General features: G+C 38.1%; 1 protein-coding gene across 1 annotated transcript in view; it reads right to left on the bottom strand.

Annotated features, from left to right (window-relative positions):
- UVSSA (UV stimulated scaffold protein A) overlaps nucleotides 1-19,955 on the bottom strand; it is a 57,037-nt gene that overhangs the window by 11,968 nt on the left and 25,114 nt on the right. The window contains exons 8-9 of the mRNA XM_050895941.1: nucleotides 5,710-5,896; nucleotides 4,295-4,423 (exon numbers count right to left, since the gene is read on the bottom strand). Coding sequence (XP_050751898.1) covers nucleotides 4,295-4,423; nucleotides 5,710-5,896 — 316 coding nt within the window. The remainder of the gene's footprint in view (nucleotides 1-4,294; nucleotides 4,424-5,709; nucleotides 5,897-19,955) is intronic.

Raw genomic sequence — 19,955 nt, 5'->3', positions numbered from 1 at the left:
GCAAATACACAAAGAAGATTAGTACCATGTCAGTGGACGTGGGGAGTGGGAGAGAAGGGGAGCAAGGACCCTTGAGTGATGTAGTATTTTCAAATGTTCTCAACAGTATTCATATAATTTCATTTTAGCCACCCTAGGCTGCCAATAGTCTACAATGAGAAACAGGCAATCCCAGAGAGTAATTACCTGACCCATTTTGCTAATCTTAGGATGCAATGACCGTCCCTCTGATGGTAAACGTTTCTTTCTCCTAATCATGAAAAGAAATTAGGGTGACCAGCTTAAGCTTAGATACCTAACTTTAAGACATCTGAAGTTAAACAACAACAATCCCATCCCAAATCTAAGGAAATATGAAGTTAAAGAGAAAAAAATACAGCTAAACTAAACAAAAAAAATCCCAGCCTGCATGTCTGCTGCTTATTACAAGCAAAATGGAGATATCTAGATGACAGATGTTTTGGTAAGGACTTAAAATTCATAAAGGACACTGTACAATCCCTTTCTTCCACATAGCTCTTCCACCCAATCAGTCCCAGACTGATTTGAGAGGATTTTCTCTATCCATATCCAATTCCCCTCTCATTAATATCCTTGGATGTCATTCCTACTTCCGAGACTTTGCCTTCTGTAGACTGCAGAGCCACATATACATGAACGCTGGCTTTGCAAATCATGACAATCTCAATTCAGCAAAGCACATAAGCCAATACTTAAAGAATTACTTCAGTGGGCCTGAAGAGTTTTGATGAATTTTATCTAAGCAAGTTTTCAGCAGATGACAAGGAAAAAAAAAAACCAAACAAGTGGAGGAAATTATCTGACCGTAGCAACCTACAACATATATAGCTGCTGGTTTTACTGCAATAGTTGACCATTTAAAACAATGTAAAGAGATTAGAACTAGGTTAAAAAAGGGATTAAGCAATTTCAAAGCCATTCTATGATTTGCCAAATGATCACGAAAACGTTCAACAAGTAAAATCCTTGTTAAAGAGATTCATGTTATCCAATAATTTCTTCATTGAATATACCTCGCTAGTGCCAGAGAAATTCTAACCTGCCATAAAGTACAAATAACTTTTTTCTGGTAAATTAGGGGATAAAGGCAAAAGAGTTATAGTGGAGGCTAGTTCAACATTAAACATAGTAATATGTTTCCACAATTTTTGGTTTAAAAAAAAAAAGTTTCCAATCACACAAATATGCAAACTATAGCCTAAACAAAAAAGCTCTAAGAATCTTTATAATATACCAATATGACTTCAAACATTTGAATGGTACAGTATTTTAGCTTCAGAAATTATGTGGCAAGATTGTACAATAGCCAGTAAATAAAAGAATAAATAAATTTCTTATTTGCTTAGCTTTAATACAATCCTGAAAACAAGACTGACTGCTAGCTCTGTGTTAACTAACCTTACAGACACAAGGAGGGGAAAGCGTTCCTAAAAAGACACCATACAGGATTTCTACGTGCAAGGTAGCCTTACAGAATCTCTTAGTAAAATTTAGTGTCCTTTGGTGGTCTGAACTCCCCTCCCCCCCTGAATTATCAAATTACAGTCACATGAGAATGAAGAAGCATTTAACAGTTGTGCATGCCAACCTTTCCAATTAGGAAGAAGTTCGATCTAATACTTTTTCCGCCCCCCTACTCCGCCCCCCATCCGCATCCAACAAATCTCAAGGAAATTAAAATTATGTTTTACTCTATATATCATTGATCAGTATTTGGGAACTGGACTTAAAATAGCCTGATTCCTACACAGATATTCATAAATATTATTGTTTACTACAAGCATATACTTTATTTTCTCCCAGCATGAATTACAAGCAGGTGAGAAAAGAACAAGCAGTGCTAATTCCAAAAGTTTTCTCATTTCCTGCTGTTGTAATTTAAGCATGAGATCTTTGTTTGAAAAAATGATGCATGTGACAAGTAAAACCTTTTTGTAAAAGAGATCAGAAGGGGAATAGATAATCAACTAGAAGATCAACACCCCACTCACACTCATAGAGTGTTACTGATCTAGACAAATAACAGAGGCTTTAATGGAAATTACATAGCTACACATTAGGAGGAATAAAAGACAAATAATGCTTAATTGAAATCTAACAGAAAGTCCAGCTCCTGGAGAAATGTTGCACTCTTTCAACAAATTTGTATCAACTTCGCTCCTAAAATGATGGGAAGCTTATCAAAAACTTGAATAAATATAAATTCTAAAACCAGTATGATGCATACAGAGATCCTGGAGCAAGCACTAAATGAGCTAATTCAAATATCCTAGTCACAGTCATAAAAAGTGCTGCACCAGCTAATTTACTCTGATCCTAAGAGTAAGCTAATTTAATTCAAGGAGAGGGTAGATGAGTTTGGAAGGCCCACGCTATCCAAAATAGTTGGTTAAGCTGGCATAGCAGTCTCTACACAGTACAACACTGCAGCAGACACCGCCTCCCCCCCCCCAAAAAAAGTATTACTACAGCTTTACAAACTCATTTTAAGAGTTCTTAAATTAGCTCAATGAGTTGTGTGAGTGAAGGCAGAAGTAGGGAAAATGGTTTGGCCCAAGCTTTTTGTAAAGCCCACAGCTACGGTCACCTTCTAGAGAAGGTGATGCTTCACCATTTACCAGCTAAACAAAACTTCTTTAGAAAATCATCTTCCTGGTAGCTACATTCTCACTATCAAAATCTTAATTTATTGTAAATGCTGTAACTAAGTAAGTGTAGTGTTAAATAGGTGAAGGGGAAAGACTTTTCCACTTCAGATTCTAAAAATTCAAATTCCATATACATTCCATATGCGTTTTCTGGGTTTTGGGTTTGCTTTTTTTCCCTAGGCATCTTACAGAGACAGTATGTGTGTATATAGAAGAGTTAAAGGAGTTGGCCAATGACTACCTTAATTTTTCAATAAATATATTTTATACCCAGGGGTCAATGGTATTGTGTGTGCAGAGTTACTTAAATTATCTTTAGTTAGATTGGCATATCTGTAGTTATAGACTATAAGGTTCAGAAGTGTGCCCTCTATTTTATTGGAAAGCATAAAAATAAAACAGTACAGCACAAGGCAGACAGGCAGTGAAATATGCTTCTGATTTCACTTATGACTTGAATAACTCATTTGCAATGTAAAATAAAGCCTTACTACCTTTTTGGCATTATCACAGACAAATTCTTCTTAAAGCCCTGCAGAAAATCTTAACCATTTTATAGGCTTTGAAGAGCTTACACCACATGAGACAGAACCCAAAGCTTGGAGTGACTGTGTTAAAGCACTATTAAGTATCAAGTGTCACTGGCTTTCAATACTTTAAAAGATATTCAGCATTTTATGCAATCAGGTACAGAGGCAAAGCTTTCCCCTTGTTCCTTTCTGCAAACACTGTCTTAAACACTGTGATTATGGGTTCTTTTTTTTGGCTTGTTTTGGTAAGAAAACAAACTAAGTTAAAGTAATACTGCTGAGGATATGAGAGTCTGATTTGCAACCCAACCAGTCAATGATTTTTACCTTTTTTAAGCCAGGTATGGTACACACTGATACTAAAGTTCCGGTGGACTTAAATGAAATGTATACATAGAGGGAGGACTTTGCATCCCAACTTTCATATAAAAATACTAGTGCTAAAAAGGGGTTTTAGAAACTGGCGGCTGGAAACAAGTTCTGATGCATACCTACCATCTCTTCTCCCCAGCATTGCTAAAACTTTCCCTAAGTCAGCAATGCTTCATGTCCAAGAAACACAAAACCTTCCCAGACAAGAATGGAAAGTGAGAGATCCAAATTCAAATCCTGTAATTGCCACCTATTTCTTGTGTGACTCAACAAGCATATCAATTTCGTCAGCTACCACTCTGTAAAGTCGGGAAAAATACCCCCGACACCTCCCCAGCTTTTCTCCTACCTTGCCTGCTATTTATTTAGACTGTAAAGCCTCCAGCAGAGGGAACATCCATCATGCACTTGCATAGCACTTTGCACAGCGAGGCACCAATTTAAATTGGAGTAAGTGATGCCATGCTGCAAATAATACACAAACATGAAAAGAGCAGAAAAAAAAAAATGTGCTTTGAAGCATCAAAGGATATTTAATTAGTATCACATCTTCTCAAAACAAATAACATTTAAAGGTAGAATTTCTGACTTTGTTTATGGGTCCTACAACACAAGGGAAAGAAGAAAAGTAATTATCAAAAGAAATAGCAGTCACCCCACTGCATGACCTCTGAGTACAAGTAAATCTATATATTTGTTTAATTTGTCTTAAAAGAGCATTACTTGAGAATCTTCCCAGCACTTGGCTGATCCTGTCCCCAGTAGTGAAGATCTAATCCAAAAGGCATGAGGGGAGCTTTAGCTCTTTCTTCTTCTAGTTTTCTTCTCTTACTGTCAGGCTTTCCAAGGCTGCTGGCTCAGTAGTTGCAGAGTCACTGGAGAAAATTGATGACAAGTCAATACAGAACAGCAATGATCACAACTTTTTCTCTTTTTTCAAAAGATTTTCACACCAACGCTAATATTATCTTAGATCTAGGGCTACAACTACCTTTACAGGATTGTCCTTTTTTTTAAAAAAAAAAAAAGGGATACAGACCATAACACCACACACTCTAAGTACAGCACACTGCACCATGAAGCTTAATTGCACATTCAGCTAAAGCTAGATAAAGTGTATTATACCATGGGTGTAGAAACCTAGAGATCTAATGTGGATCCAGTAGTGGATCATAGACGCTGTACTGCAACAAGAGCTACTGATGTGGCACATCATCTTCAGAAAGATCTTGCTCTGTAAACTCACGCCCATGTTTGCATGGCAGTCACACAGATTGCAAAGTCTTTGTGTTTGTTAACAAAATTCCATCTTGCAGACTTATAATACTCATTGTGCAACACCACTACAGAATTCATTAGTTCTCAAAAACCACAGTACTACTATGGAGAACTCAGGTATTCACTGATAGAGCTGCAAATGGTCTTAGTCACCTTACTGAAACATTAACTTTTTAAAGATTAAAAATAAAAATGTACACCTGAATACTCCAAACTCCAGAGTTCTAATGAAGCAAACCCCTTTCTCTTTCTGACATTACGTTCCAGTTTGCTACGTTTTGGGGGCTTCCCTGGCCAATGTAGAAGTGTCTCTTCAGGAACATGCCACAAAGTAGACTACTCCAGTCTTATCCACAAATCACAGATAAATGCTAGACAAGGCTGGAGTTTCACCAAGCTTTGAACAGGATTGACAACAAATACATCTTTGGAATCAGTATAACATGTCTCCAGGCAGCACTGACAGCATAAGTCACTAGGAACCAAGAGATGGTTGGAACTACTTTCTAATTTAGTATTAGGATACGTTCTGCTTAGTTGCAAACCAAAAATTACCCCAATAAATGGGGATGGGTTTTTTTGTTAGGAGAGAAGGGAACACTTTGTATTTTCATAGAGGCAATTTACACCAAATAAAACCTAAACCGAGTGAGTAGCAAAAGGTTCCTTAAGATCCTGGTGCAATCACTAACAAAATCCCAAATATTAAGCAGTGAATGTACATCTCAGTAAGAGAATTGTAATTGCAAAATGAAACCAAGACAGCCTTAACAGTTTGCCTAGTTCATGAGCGCTTTCCTGTGTGCTTTCATAACTAATAAATACAAGTAAGAACAAGAGGTTTCTACAAGAATTAAAACAAAGATAACCTGGCGTGTAGAGGTGGTAACTTTGGTAGTTTGTCTCTAATAAGTTTCAGTGTGGCAGCTGCACAGGTTGGATCAAGTTCATCTTCATTCCGCCTCAGCTGGGTGCGGGAGCTCAGCGGAGCTTGTCCTATTGATGTCTTCCCCACCAGTCCTTTTGGAGGTGACGGGGGCTCTAGCCCTGCAAAAAAACTTGATGTTTAGGAGTGATTCACTTCTCATACCCTCAGCGCTTCACAGTGGGGCCAAACAGCTCGGGATGCTGATTACACATCTTACTGCTTTCAGTTTGCATTAGACATCAATCCCACTCATAGACAAGAGCGGTATTTCTGCCTGTGAATTTTTTTCTTCTTTTGGGACAGAAACATATCAAATAATTTACTACAGAAAATCAACTTCTAAATTTGTATGACATGGTGTGACAACACAGAATGATGTTACTTCACCTTGGAAAGAAGGACTTTAGCAATACATGTTTGCCTAAACTGCAATACTGCTTTTTGTATATAAGTTTCTAGTGTCACATCCGCTTGCTGGTATGTGATTTCTGTATTCAAGGTTGTATCAAGCTAAAATAGAAGAAAGGAACTATTGGCACTACTGTTTGACACCTAGACTCCCAAAAGAAATCCAAGAGCAGTAGAAGGCAAAAGGAAAGGCATACATCCATATCCTCCTGTGTGCTAAGATTAATTCTTTGTGGTGTCTCAGCAAAAAAGTCATGCTAAAACTCTTACAGCCTGGCAAAGAGAAACCACTTCTGGGTGGGGGATTCACTGCAACTCATGACTGACGAGAACAGAAACCACTGTCACCCAGCATGGCTGGCAGGGAAGCACAAAACAAAGTGTGTGTGAGGCACATCCCTGTTCTTTGATGATTCTCAGTCACCATACTGACCCCACAGAGCTAGGAAAATAAAGCAAAATGACTCTTTTTTTTTTTTTCTTCCTGATTTGTTAAGGGGCAGCGCCACTGAGAATAGTTGAGTTTCGATTCCTAAATATATCTGCAAACAGAGTTATCAAGAGAACATTCTTCTTTCACAGATACTAAAACACAAAATTTGCCAAGATAAAATATCTTAAGTGCTGGCAGAAGCAATGAGTATACCCACAGAGTATGCTCAAGAGACAGTAAATGCCTGAGCTACACCTGAGGAACAAGCCTACTGCAAGGCAGTACCAGGCACTGATGTTCAGTGCTAGCAGCTCAGTGGTGGGGCAACTTAATTACTTTATACAGCTAGATTAGACAGTCAGCACGGGCTGTAATGAAGCAATAAGATAGGCTGAGCAGTTAGACAGCACATGCCTCTACTCGCTGAGCTAGAGAAGCAACTCTATTAACTGGCAGTAGTAACAAGAACTTTTCAGCCAACGACAGCTAAAAATGGAAAGACGTGATCCCTCACACTAACGTAATAGATTACATTTTCCCCACCAGAAAGCCTTTTTACAAAAGGAGTGATTGAAATACAAGGCCCTACCCCCAAAAAAGCCTAAATCAACACAAAAAAGTCATGGTTTCACAAGACTAAAACTTTAAGCAAATTATCTCAGCCTTCTTATGAAAAGCAACCTGAGTTTACCTGACATGTTTTAGCCATTATTTAATTGGGACTTTTAGTCTCTTGCCTGCTTCTAGCCAGCCTTGAAGCTGTATCCAGAAGTATTCTTGCTTTGCTAATTTGATTTGCTAATCCTTAAATGTATCACAAGATATCAACTAAAAAAGGAAAAGCTAATGTGGTATGACCTGCCCTCTGAGTGGGAAATTGCAGGACCTGTAGCGGCAGGTAGCTTTGGTGCACAAAATATTTTCATTTCAGAGAAAACCCTATTTTTCACAAACAACGTCAGAGCAACTTATCCTGACCCCTTCTTTCCGCTTTATAAGGTCTGGCAGTAATTCATCCTGACCTTGATTCATTTGTACCACACGTTCCCTGTAACCTATGGGGGGTAACCACACAGAAGGCCACAGGTCAAGTTGCTGAGCTGACAACCTTCCAGACCCACCCCCTAGATATATATGGGTCTAAACTTTCCAAGTATCTAGATCAGGAGCTGAGTCCTTGCGCAGGGAATGACATGTCCTCCTCGTTTTCCAAGGCTCCAAGCTCAGGGCACTGAGAAGAATGCTCTGTCAACCCCCTGCTTAACCTAGTTCCTGGACATCCTCTCCCCAGAGGGAGCCAACAATCCCAAATCAAAATCCACAAAGCTAGAGCCCCTCAGAAGGAGAGGGGAAATAAAAGCAGACATCTAGTTGGATCTGGCTTGTGTGCATGTGTAGCCTTTAAATTTTGCTGCATACAGCAAATGGTCACTTCAGTCATTCCTAAATCTTCTTAATACAACAGACTCCAGAGAGGAGAGAGCACCCCAGGATACTCTCAAGGATGAGGACTCTTCTAGACCATCTGAGACTCCATGTCTCTCTCTAGTATGGCTTATACTGGTAACAATGAAGGAAAATGTTTTAAGGGCAAGGTGATTCAGGGCAGAGGCCAGTACCAACAACTGTGGCAGATGGCTTACCTGTCCCTTTCAAAACAAGAGAGGGAAGGAAATACGATCTGGAGAAGGAAAGAGGATGAGAGAGCACTAGCCATCAGCAGTTAATAAGCATTCATAGAGACTTCTCTGTCTTCTCCTTGCCCTCCCACAACAACTCAGTACATTCCTTCTGCTTACCCAGTGTACGACAAAGAAATGTGGACCATTTTAACAAGATGGTTGAGGGGAGGCAAGCATATCTGTGATTCAACTCATGTGTAATAGTATTTCCCTATGTCCATAGACAGACCAGACCCAGCTCTGGCAGGCTGATGCATTCCACCTTTCCTAAGAAAAGGCTACTTGAGTATCATGTAGTTACCCCACAGGAGTGAACACACATCTGAGAGTGGGTATTTCAGTAGTGCCAGCCCTGTGGCTGTCCTGGAAAGACTTCAGCAAGTACCCAACTGGCTGAACATTTGCAGGCAGCAAGCATTGCAGAGTGGGGAAAAAAGACATTCACCAGTCTGAAGCCAGTGTGAAACCCAGCTCTTCCCTGACTCCCTGTTCTGCTCGCCGGAAAACACACCAAAACCAAAGCCCACATTCCTAAGGCAGGGCATCTTCAAAGACAGGGCTGCTCGAGCCGTCCAGTGCTTCCTGGGAACTGAAGTTAGCATGGACTGTGATGCAAAGAAGGGTTACCCTTTTTAATTCTTATGTCCTCAGATTGGAGGTTAGAACCAGCTGTAGACAGACACAGGCCATCTTGCTGTTGGCTGGTGATGCTGCTGCTGCTCAGCATGCCTGACACTACTACTCCCTTACTCAGTCACGCCCACACCACACACTCTAATGAAAGCAATGAACATGTCACTTTCACCTTGTTATCTAACTTCCCTTCCCAAATTCAACAAGGCTTTAAAGAACATTGTTTAAAAAAAAAAAATAATCATTTAAAGGACTAATCTGTGTGTTGGAAAACGGTCTCAAAATTAGCAGAAGGACCAGCAGTAACGGACATGGTAATTAAGCATAACAGGATGGAACTAAGCAGAGAAACATCTAGGCTAAATAGCAAAAGAAATGATCTTATGACATTTATTAGGCTGTGGACTTGCCATTCAAGATGGATAACGGTGCCTCCACAAAAATGCTTTTTAAACAGCACTTCAGCAAAATATTAAGGGAGCAATCTTGAATTTATGTATCTGGAAAGGGGGCAGGATAGGAGTCCATCTCAGCTCCTGTCATAGGCTAGAAAGGGAAAAAGCTCTTCTCAGGTGCTTTGTATCAAAGTGAAACAGAATTAACCCAAAAGATTCTGTTATAACGACACTTTAGGATTGGATCAGGATTTGGAAGAGTAAACTTCCTTTTGTGATAGAAACAGCTACAAACAAACAGGCCCTTTGGCATGAACAAGGTTAGCTGAGAAAAATACGTGATAGACTGTATCTGTAATGTAGAATTCCTTAGAGTGTATTTAGCATTTAAAATTCCCTTTTTTTTAAGGACAAGAATATCTTTGTGAAAAGCATTGTATAAAGCAATAGTTTTGAGAGCACTTGTATGTGTACTATTTACAAACTGCCTTGAAGTCAGAAGGTAGCAGGTATGTGTCTCACACCTTTTTTCCTCTTCAGAGAGAATATATGCATATGTATTAAAAGTTCTCAGGAAACCTTAGTTTTATTCCAATTTTTTCCTATGATGTTTATGGAAAGCATGATTGCTCATTCACTACAGTGAGTTTGTTTGAGGGGGAGAGGATATGAACAGCAGAGACAAGCAGTCAGCAACACACAGAAAAGGCAAGAGAGATAAATGGACAATGTGACATTTAGATAGATAAAATCACATCCAAAAGATCAATATAGGAATTCTTAAGAGTTACAAGAACAAAATATTTTCCCATTGATTTCTTCTTTTAAACCATTAACAGAAAAATGGCTAAAGGTAAATACACTACACCACCACCTCTACTGTGGATTTTTAAAAAAAATATTTGTTTATAAAATCAGTTTTTGCTAACAAAATAAAGACAAGAGTCACCATGCAGACAGCCCTAGCTGAATGGTATCCAATGTCAGGGTGGGGTTTTTTTGTTTTGTTTTTAAGACATAGATGGGATTAAGTGCAGTTTTAAAAGTAAAATTCCTCTTAAGAATTCTGCTGTTCTGTCTACTTTATTTAACACGAGTACAGTACCTGAGTTCAAATTGTTCCAATACAAGCTTTTAGAAAGCATCATAAAAATGTTCAAATCCCCTTTTTTGTTTAAATTGACCAAATGGCACCTATTTGCCTGAAGCAATAAAGTAGACCGTGTTCACAAGATAAATCGATAGAAGGAAAGAGAGAGGCTGGGGTTTCAGCTGAAGTTAGGCTGCTGAATGCTGACATTATTGATTTTAGCTAGTTCAGCTGGCCTTGTAATTAAAATGTAAATTTGAGAAAGAGATTATGTCCTGACAGAAATGGTGGGATTAGGGGGAGATAAAAGCCCCTCAGTGAAAATTCAGAGAAAGAGCAAGCACAGGTTTCCTCAGCTGTGTGGATTTAGAAGAAATCTAGCTACTTCAGATTCACTTAAGTTTAATTGAAAAAACGGAGATAGAATATAAACAAGTATTATGGACTTCAACTTTCCTGAAAAAAAAAAAAAAAAAAAATCTGTTTCCCATTCATTGAATCTTAGTCAAGCTGAATGTATGTGATTTATATTAGTACAGACACTCTCCGAGACTGTCACGAAAATCCAGCAGTTCAGCTACAATATTTCCCCACTTACCCTCTACTGTGCTCATAATGAAAAAAACTGCATGTATTTTACTCAGGAAGCACAATAAGCTTTACTGCTAAGTGAAGAGAACTTTGCAAAGCTTACTTCATATGGACTTGTAGACCAGAGGGTTCAAGTCAATGTCTGGGGCATTGCTTCCAAACAGCTTCCGTGTTTCAGGATCAGTTCTGCTATCACTCTCCATGCACAAATGTGTGTGTGAACAAAATTAACATAGGTGATCATATGGTAGGAAGACTTCATTATCTCTGAAGGTTCTGCTACTCATAAGGGATGGAGATTTGAATTATATGTCATCCCTGACAGATATCTGATCTTTATGAAACCATCACAAATTAAAGGAATATTCAGTTGTTTGTTTTTTTTTTAATTTGGATCAAATTTCATCTCTCTCTACCTAAAAAAAAAACCAACCCAAAAAACCCAGGCTCTTTTCTTGTTAGTATCACTTCATCTACACAGAACTCTAAAATGAGGAAAAAAAATAATAAAAATATCTGTTATGAACAAAACCTTAAAAGTATTCATGCAGGGATAACACTGATTAAAACACTTACTTATTGTGGTAGAAAACGTCCTCTTTAATTTTAGATAGACACAGTTTCTTACCTTACCCTTGAACGCCACTAAACAAATTGCTGTCTGCAGCTGCTAGGGGAGGACGCTGAAATGCCAGAGGTGGCTTTAGCAAATATTCTCGCAACACACAGAAGCTGTGTGTGCACTCAAAGCAACTTATCACATGGACCATTGCACATATTAATATTTCTGTATAAATTACACTACTTTTAAAAAGTTGTCAAGAGGTCTTTTATAATCAGAGGTTTTAAACAACCAAAAAAGATGCCCCCAGCGCCTTTGAATGCAGCTACGCTCATTTATCTTTATCTACAATTTCAGAATTCTACTTTGGAAATTCAAATTAGAGAAAAAAGATAACAACTATGTTAGTTAACTAGAAGAGTTCATTAACATTACTTAAATACTTTGTTTGGCTTACTGGAATTACAGAATATGTTAATTTGTTATAATGTTAATTCTCATTAATTAACACTATTTATTGTTGTTTTACAATCATAGCTAAGAATCAGAATAAAACAAAGAAGCAGAGTTTACATTAAAACCTTTCTACACCTTATATCTTGATCTTTTAAACTTCTTGCTTGTCATTTTTGCAGTCCCTGGCCATTGCATAGTTCCTATGAGGCACACTACTATCACAAACCACTCAGAAGTATTATCAGCATCCTGTGCAGCAACCATTAATTTCAAAGAACTTTAGTAGGAATCAAATATATGCTGTGTCCTGCCAGATTTTCTGGGAACCTTATTTACACAGAAGGACCTGGCCTGAGAGTGAGGAAGGGTTTGCATGATCAACTGATTAGGACGCATCAGAAGAAATATCTACAATCAATACTTCTACATGGATGTAGAAGTATTTTGTTCGAAGTACTAATCATGTTTTTTCGTAAATGTGCAAAGTTATCTTCATTCCAAATACTGTATTACAATAAGTTTTACTCAATTATTATCCTAAGCGTAGCTATATAGAACATGTGTTTGTCCATATACAGATACATTCAAAACATACTAATATAATGAGGCAATCTCACTTGTAAACTTATAATTAAATACTTCTAATGTTGTATATGCTAAGAAAAATTGAGACCACACAACGCATTTGATTATAGCAGTTCAGGACTGGGGTCCTAACTTCAATGCTGAATATCTGTTATCTATACATTTATGGGAAATCAATGCATGCTATTTCAATCATGTAACAACTATGTCCGATTTTTTTTTTTAAAAGGATTTATAGTCATATTAATAGAAATCTTAGTCTAAATACTAGACTATTGTTTAGGGAGAGAAACACAACCATGTGTTAGTTGCATTTTCCAAATCTGGGAAAAAGAAACCCAAAATTCACAGGGCAGTGAAAGGTAAGTAGGTAATTCTGCCTGTCCTTCCCCAACCTGATTTGTTTTTTCGCCTTAAAGAAGCCAAGTAATACCCACAAGTACTTATTTAGCCTAGATAGTGTAATTCTAAGTCTCAAATTCAGTTGCTGAGAACTGTGCTTCATACACTCTGAAGTCTGCAGGTTTGTTTTCACTGTGGTCTCCACTGAGCTGTTTCTCCATGTCAAACTGTTCTCCATGTTCTTCACATGCAGGAAGAATTCCCGCAGGAAGTTCCTGAGGTATGGAGACCTGACAAATCAAACCAGACTAAAAACCTATTAGGCTTTTAAACCAGAAGCCAGACAAACTGAGAAATCACTGTAGTAAGGAAAGAAAAAGCTTACATATCATTTTTAATTTCCATTTAGCCAGCACGTGTGTCTATTTAGTGATTCAATGGTCAGTAGAACGTCAGCAACTTCATTCCCAAATAATAATGTCATCAAAAACATTTGTTTTCATTACAACTAAGGTAGGAGACAATCATTTGGTTAATCACGGTGATGCACATTTTTGTGGCCTGTAGCTGATGAAAGCAATTGGCCAGACTGCTCTTCAGACATGCATCTCGCCCCAAATAAACCCACCTTACATTCTGTATGAAATATAGCTATCTGTTAGCAACAGAAGCGGCTGTACCAATCCCACACTTGGGTTCTCTTATTTGCATTGAGTCATCCTTGAGTCAAGTCTACTTCATGATCGTTGCGATGATAACCTCCCTCCTGTGGAAGCCTAGACTTGATCAATACCCTACCATTTTAAAAGCTATTACAAAATGACTTTTAGTAAGTTTTTCAAATATGCCTACCACCGGGGAACTCTAATCAATCCTATTAACAGAAAACTAAACAAAGTATTTTCCCAAAAGACTAATAAGCACTGAAAACAAGTATTTCACTGAGTATTTCAGAGATGTTTAGACTGTAGTTAGGGATGTAAACTCAACACTTAGGATTTGTGCTTTTCCCCCATGATTTCCAGAAGATTTTAATGTGTACTATTAAAAAAAACAAACCACAGAATAGAGGAAAACCTAACTGTAAAATCAACAGATAACCCTTCCGTATCAACTAAATTTGTTAGATGCTTCTATGGAGGAAAAAAGACCAGTATGAAAGCCATTATTTCTTCACAGGTCAAAATAAGTGGTTTCTATTTCACCTTATCAACACTTGCATACATGCTCTCTTTGCCATGTTTAGCTTTAGATCTGTTATATAAAACAGCAAAACAGTATTTTTATGGGAGAAACTTCATTTAGATGTAGGATAAAAAAAGCACATTACTATTGTACACAGTAGCTAAACCCACTGTTTTCCTACTTCTTACATCAAAAGTGAAGGAGATAAGCAGAGCTAAGAGTCAGCATAGCGAAGCTACGTAGCAATACATGTGGTTAGATAACATACAAGGCTTCAAATTCAGTGCCATTCTCAGTGTGACACAGATGAAACATTAGTACTTGACCACACAAACAAAAACATTTAAAAGCATTCAGAAAATCTTCTCTGTAGGGAATAAAAGAATCAGATTCCAATAAATTAGTAATTAATTTTCCTATTTTTTTAATCCATAATGATGATTCTATTATATTCCACATTTCTGAGGCAGTTTTGCTTTTAATTGTTGTGTCCCCTGCATGTCTTGATGGATGCCAGTCAAGTGAATAAAACTTTTAAAAACAATATGTATGGAAGTCTGCTGCTTAGGTACAGATTAGAGTATACCTAGTCAATACAAACAAGTGCAATTTTCTGAATAAATGCCCCGAAATGCATTACTTTTACTGCTTCAAATCTGAAAATTCAATCATGCATTAGTCTATGCAGTATTTTATTGTTATTTCTAATACAGGCTTTCTAATGTTCAGAGAAAATGCAAAAGCTGTAAAAACCCCACACCTTCAATGAATGGTCACAATAGCAAGTTTATTCACGTTTCTAAAATGCTCAGTGAAAGCTGCACTAGAATAGCTTGTGTAGTCTGAAGCACCCCTAATTCTATGTAAAAAACAGGCGGTGACTTCTCTACTAAGGAAATAGTCTAGTTTTGTACACCTTATTTGTTCAATTGGGGTCTAAGCCTTCTTTCCCATGTTGCTATGACATTTCATACTAAAAAAAAAAAAGCTACTTAACACACAGAAAAGGCACGACCCAGACACCATCAGATTAGGAAAGGCAGCGCGGGGACTTCTAACCCACAAAGGCACATCACTCTGTGATGGGAAGAGGGAAGAATTTCTGCAATGGATAGAACTAACCCTTGGGATTTTAGAACTGCAGCTTTGATCCTGATATGAAAGAAATCCCAAGCAGGCTTTAAGATGTATTGTGAACGACTGAAGTAGCTATCAGGGACCTAAAAACATTTTGGCTTAAGGCTCAAATACAAGAGAAATAATCTGATTAACTAGATTTGAAATAATGGTTTGTGTTCTTGACTGTACAGTCATTTCTCATATAATTTTGGATAAGGATGAAACTTGATAACCAGTAGACTGCTTCCATGCTAATATTCCCAAGTCAGACGGCTTCCTCATGTCACCACTTGTAAAATGGCAATAGCACTTCCCTGTACCTCTGTCCTGGTTTTGGCTGGGATAGAGTTAATTTTCTTCTTAGTAGCTGGTATAGTGCTGTGTTTTGGATTTAGTGTGAGAATAATGTTGATAGCAACAACTAAAACATCGGCATGTTAAGTACTGCGTATCCTAAGTTAAGGACTTTTCAGTTCCCCATGCTCTGCCAGCAAGCAGGTGTGCAAGAAGCTGGGAGGGAGCACAGCCAGGGCAGCTGACCTGAACTAGCCAAAGGGGTATTCCATACCATGGAACGTCATGCCCATGGAACGTCATGCCCAGCATATAAACTGGGGGGAGTTGGCCGGGAGGGGCGGATCGCTGCTCGGGGAATCAGTCAGCAGGTGGTGAGCAATTGCATCGTGCATCACCTGTCTTTTCTTGGGTGTTATGTCTTTTTTTTTTGTTATATTCCTCTTCATTGCAATTATTATTATTTTATTAATATTTTATTACTATTAGTTAGTAGTATATTTTACTTTACTTTAGTTATTAAACTGTTCTTACCTCAACCCATGAGTTTTACTTTTTTACCTCCTCCCCACCCCACTGGGAGGGCGGAGGGGGAAGCGGCTGCGTGGTGCTTAGCTGCCTGCTGGGGTTAAACCACGACAACCTCAAAGTAGTATTGCATAAGTAAGTTCATGAATGCATCCACTGAGACACAGACAAGAATTATGAACTGAGAAAACCCATTAGTAGACAACAGTTGTTGGAGGTGGCTGCTTTGAACTAGATGTGAGAATTGTTCCATTTTTACATGGAAAAGCACATCTCTCAAAATGGACTACTTCCCTATGCAGTTCAGAGCTCAGCTGCAAGCTATGCCAAGACCAGCAAGGGCAGCAAGGAATCTCTTACCCTGGTGTCACAACCAAATTCTGTCTATGGCACAAGAACGATGTCAGAAGCTGCACAGTTCCATCCCTTACCTTATCCACCTTAAGGCTTTAAGCCAATGCAACTGACAGCTGACCAGCAAAGGCTGGAATGTGGGAAATCTCAAGTGGAAACAAGATTTTCTCTCTCCCTAGAGCTTTCTTTTAAATGAATAATGCCTCAGTTTTTAAGGGGTTAGCAATACTAGCCATACAAGGGCAATGGATATAAGCAAGAGTGCTTATGCTGAGAACCAGAGTAACCCTAGGAAAATTATTTTCACAGCGCTGTTTCTTTTTCAGCCCAATATTCCTCTTTAGCAACACAATGTATTTAAAATGGCTCTGTGGAACCACAGGACGGCTAGTCTCTTGTCTGTTGCAGACATCAGGTGCAAGTGTAAATAAGGATTATACAAATGGGAGGTCGTTAAAAGTCTGGTAATGCTAATTTGGCATGACACCCCTAATGGGTTATATCTTCACACTTCAGTTATCTAATCACCTAAATTCTTTTAACAAATTTACATTTCATCTTATACATGGAGATTCAAATTGACTTGTTTAATTCTCCCTCCACTCAAACTGCACCCATGCTCAGTTCATCTTATATATTAAATATCATAATCAATTTTGATATCATCAACTACACAAATACACAGACAATACAACTGCACATGTCTATATACTTATGCATACAAAACTTCCCCTGTCTCTAAATATCTTTTCATTTTTCACAAACTTTTCAGATCTCAGGAGAACCACAAATAAACATATGCATCATCAGAAATAGCATCTCAGCTTGAAATTTGCCTTGTTGGGAGGATACTTCCATTTTCCTAAGAGAAGCTAAAGGGAATAAAGTGACTTTTAAATCAATAATTTAAATGTCACGTTTCAATCCATTTCCACAGTCATGTTTTACAACTTTAACTTTTTATACTAAACAGGAAAACAATCTGAGCTGTTCACTTCTCCTGCTTTGTTCAGGAAAAGTAGCAACACAAGCAAAAAAGCTTTAAATTGTTCACACCTTCTACATAACACTTAGATTTTATTTTACATGGAAGGTTTAATGTTCCAGTTAGAACATTCCACTTGCACAGACTTTCATTTTCTTAGCTCGGAGTGCTCATGAACTAAAGAAATGTAGCAAAACCCCACCTGGATTATATTAAGATAAAGCTAAAGTCACTGCTATGATAACTGCACATGCACACTGAACAAAGAACCATATTTAATTAGAGAGGTGGCTGCCTAACACAGCCAGCTCTTGATGATAATATGCTACTATGAAATCAATATATTCTTGTGTATTTTAATATGGTAATTCACTTTTCTAAACAAAATGTGCCAAAGGGATGCTTATTTTGTTTTTGCTTATTGAAAACATATGCAGAACAGAATCTAGTAGAGCAAATACAGTTCTCCATTTTCCTCATGCAGACCTGAAGTAATTACACAGAAGTCAGCTGATTCATGCAACAGTTATATATTGGCTTCTGAAATAGATTTTGAACTAGTAACTGACCAGTTGGTCCATGAAAGCACTTAAGTATACAAAGACAGAAGAAAGCACATGCTTAAAAGATCACCTGAATTCTTTTCAGGAATTCTGAATTCTTTTCAGACTCTTTCCTGAACTGGGAGTTTACATAATAACTTTAAATGGCAGCAAGAAAAGCTGAATTACTTCAGGAACATCAAGAATGGTTCATTTCTTTCAAAATGCTATTTTTAACAAACACATCAGATAAAGAACAGCCAAGTGTGACCATTAGCTCCTACATAACTACATGTATACAAAATGAGAGAGAGGTTTTGTTTTCTGATTGATTGGCTTCTTCACTATAATGTATTTTCCTATCAGCATAGTTTAAATACAAAATGGGAATTTCTTAATCGATTTTATATAGTTCTGTTAAATATCCTTGAGTAGATAGTAGGCTTGTTCTTTTATCCTTTTCCATGAGGAGCAATTCAAATAGCAGCGAAGTGCTGTGTTAATGTGATACAAAGGGTAGTAAGATGCTTCATTTTTTTAAAAATGTGTGTCCATGAGGAAGACAGGGGAGGAAAGAGAGAGAGAGGGAGGGAGGGAAGAGATGAGTACATTTCACTTCCAGTGGAAGTTGACAAGTATAAACAGAACTTTCGCAGGTTAGGATTCATCAGGCTGCTGTTAAAGATATGAAAAACAAGTTCCAGTGCTTGGAAGTATTAAGAAAACACCAGTTTTGGCACAAAGAATACTGCCAAAGGAGGGAAAAAACCAAAAGAGAACCATAGCTATGTTAATAACCAACCTCCTCTGCTCATTCGTTTACTATAACTACCAATGTTTTTGGACTCTTTCATTAGCCACATATACATAAGAAGCTTTTCACAACTGTCTGGAAGGCTGCTACCCCTCTCTTGCACTATATTCCTTTTCTGACAGACCCAATGTTAGCGATAATTAGAACTTATTCAGTATTTACTGCAAGACTGAGGTAGTTGAGATAGCCAACATATACTGGTATAGTTTTATCAAAATATAACTTTTTTTTTCCATGAACAAAAAAATAAAAAGCTGCCCAGTTCCTGAGTTTGCGTCCTACAGTCCTTCATCGCTGTTCTTGTCTAACACACACATCCACTTCCCATTTCACTATCTTAATACTCCTACTTCCACTTCATCTTCCCGAACCCTTGCTTGGACAAAGTAAGCGCCTACAGACTGTTTCAAGGAACACATACGCTGAGAGTCATGTCAAACCACATTGCGGCTACCTGCTCACCAGGGCACTAGCCTGATCTCAGTCCTCTATAATTTCCACATTTTTTTAAAGGCATGGAGGAACAGAGACATCTACCTCCTTCAAACAAACTGGAACCAGCCAGTTGGACTTGCTGCAAAGTCCTTAGGTGGGGAACACAGATAACCAATGCAGGCCTTACTTCCCAGGGTGTCCTAGCAGGTTAAGGCTAGACGGAGTAAATGGACTGAGGAACTAGCAAGACTTCACACCTGGAGACATCCTTGTGCTGACCGCAGCCACTACAGGTTACCATTACTGACCATCTTTCATTGTCTGTAGCCAAATTTGATGGCAGAAGACAGTAAAAAGGTCACCTGAGCTACATCATCTTGGGTTTACACAGGCACATCCCCTTGTTTCAGCAAAAAGAAACGTTTGGCTTATACAGGTAATAGCTGCAGCCTGACTTTTAAGATGCAAACCCCAGACAAGTTAAAAATAAGCATGAGCAGGATTGAAAAAGGCACAACACAGCACCAGTCTTACAAATACTTATGGAGAAACGTAGGAGCAAGAAACTTATTAGTGTCCAAGGTTTTTAACTTCTATGTGATGGCAGCTACCCTCTCCTTCTCTACAATGTACTGAAATCTTCTGAATCTTAAAATACACACTGCTACACAGAGGCAAAGCTGCAGACACTTAATAAGCTAGATATACAAAGGACAAGGAGTAATGCATTGAAATTTAATTATTT

This window comes from Gymnogyps californianus, chromosome 4, assembly GCF_018139145.2.
Source record: "Gymnogyps californianus isolate 813 chromosome 4, ASM1813914v2, whole genome shotgun sequence".
NCBI lineage: Eukaryota > Metazoa > Chordata > Aves > Accipitriformes > Cathartidae > Gymnogyps > Gymnogyps californianus.
Note: the sequence above shows the minus strand (reverse complement) of the source record. Positions and strands in the feature narration are given on the sequence as shown.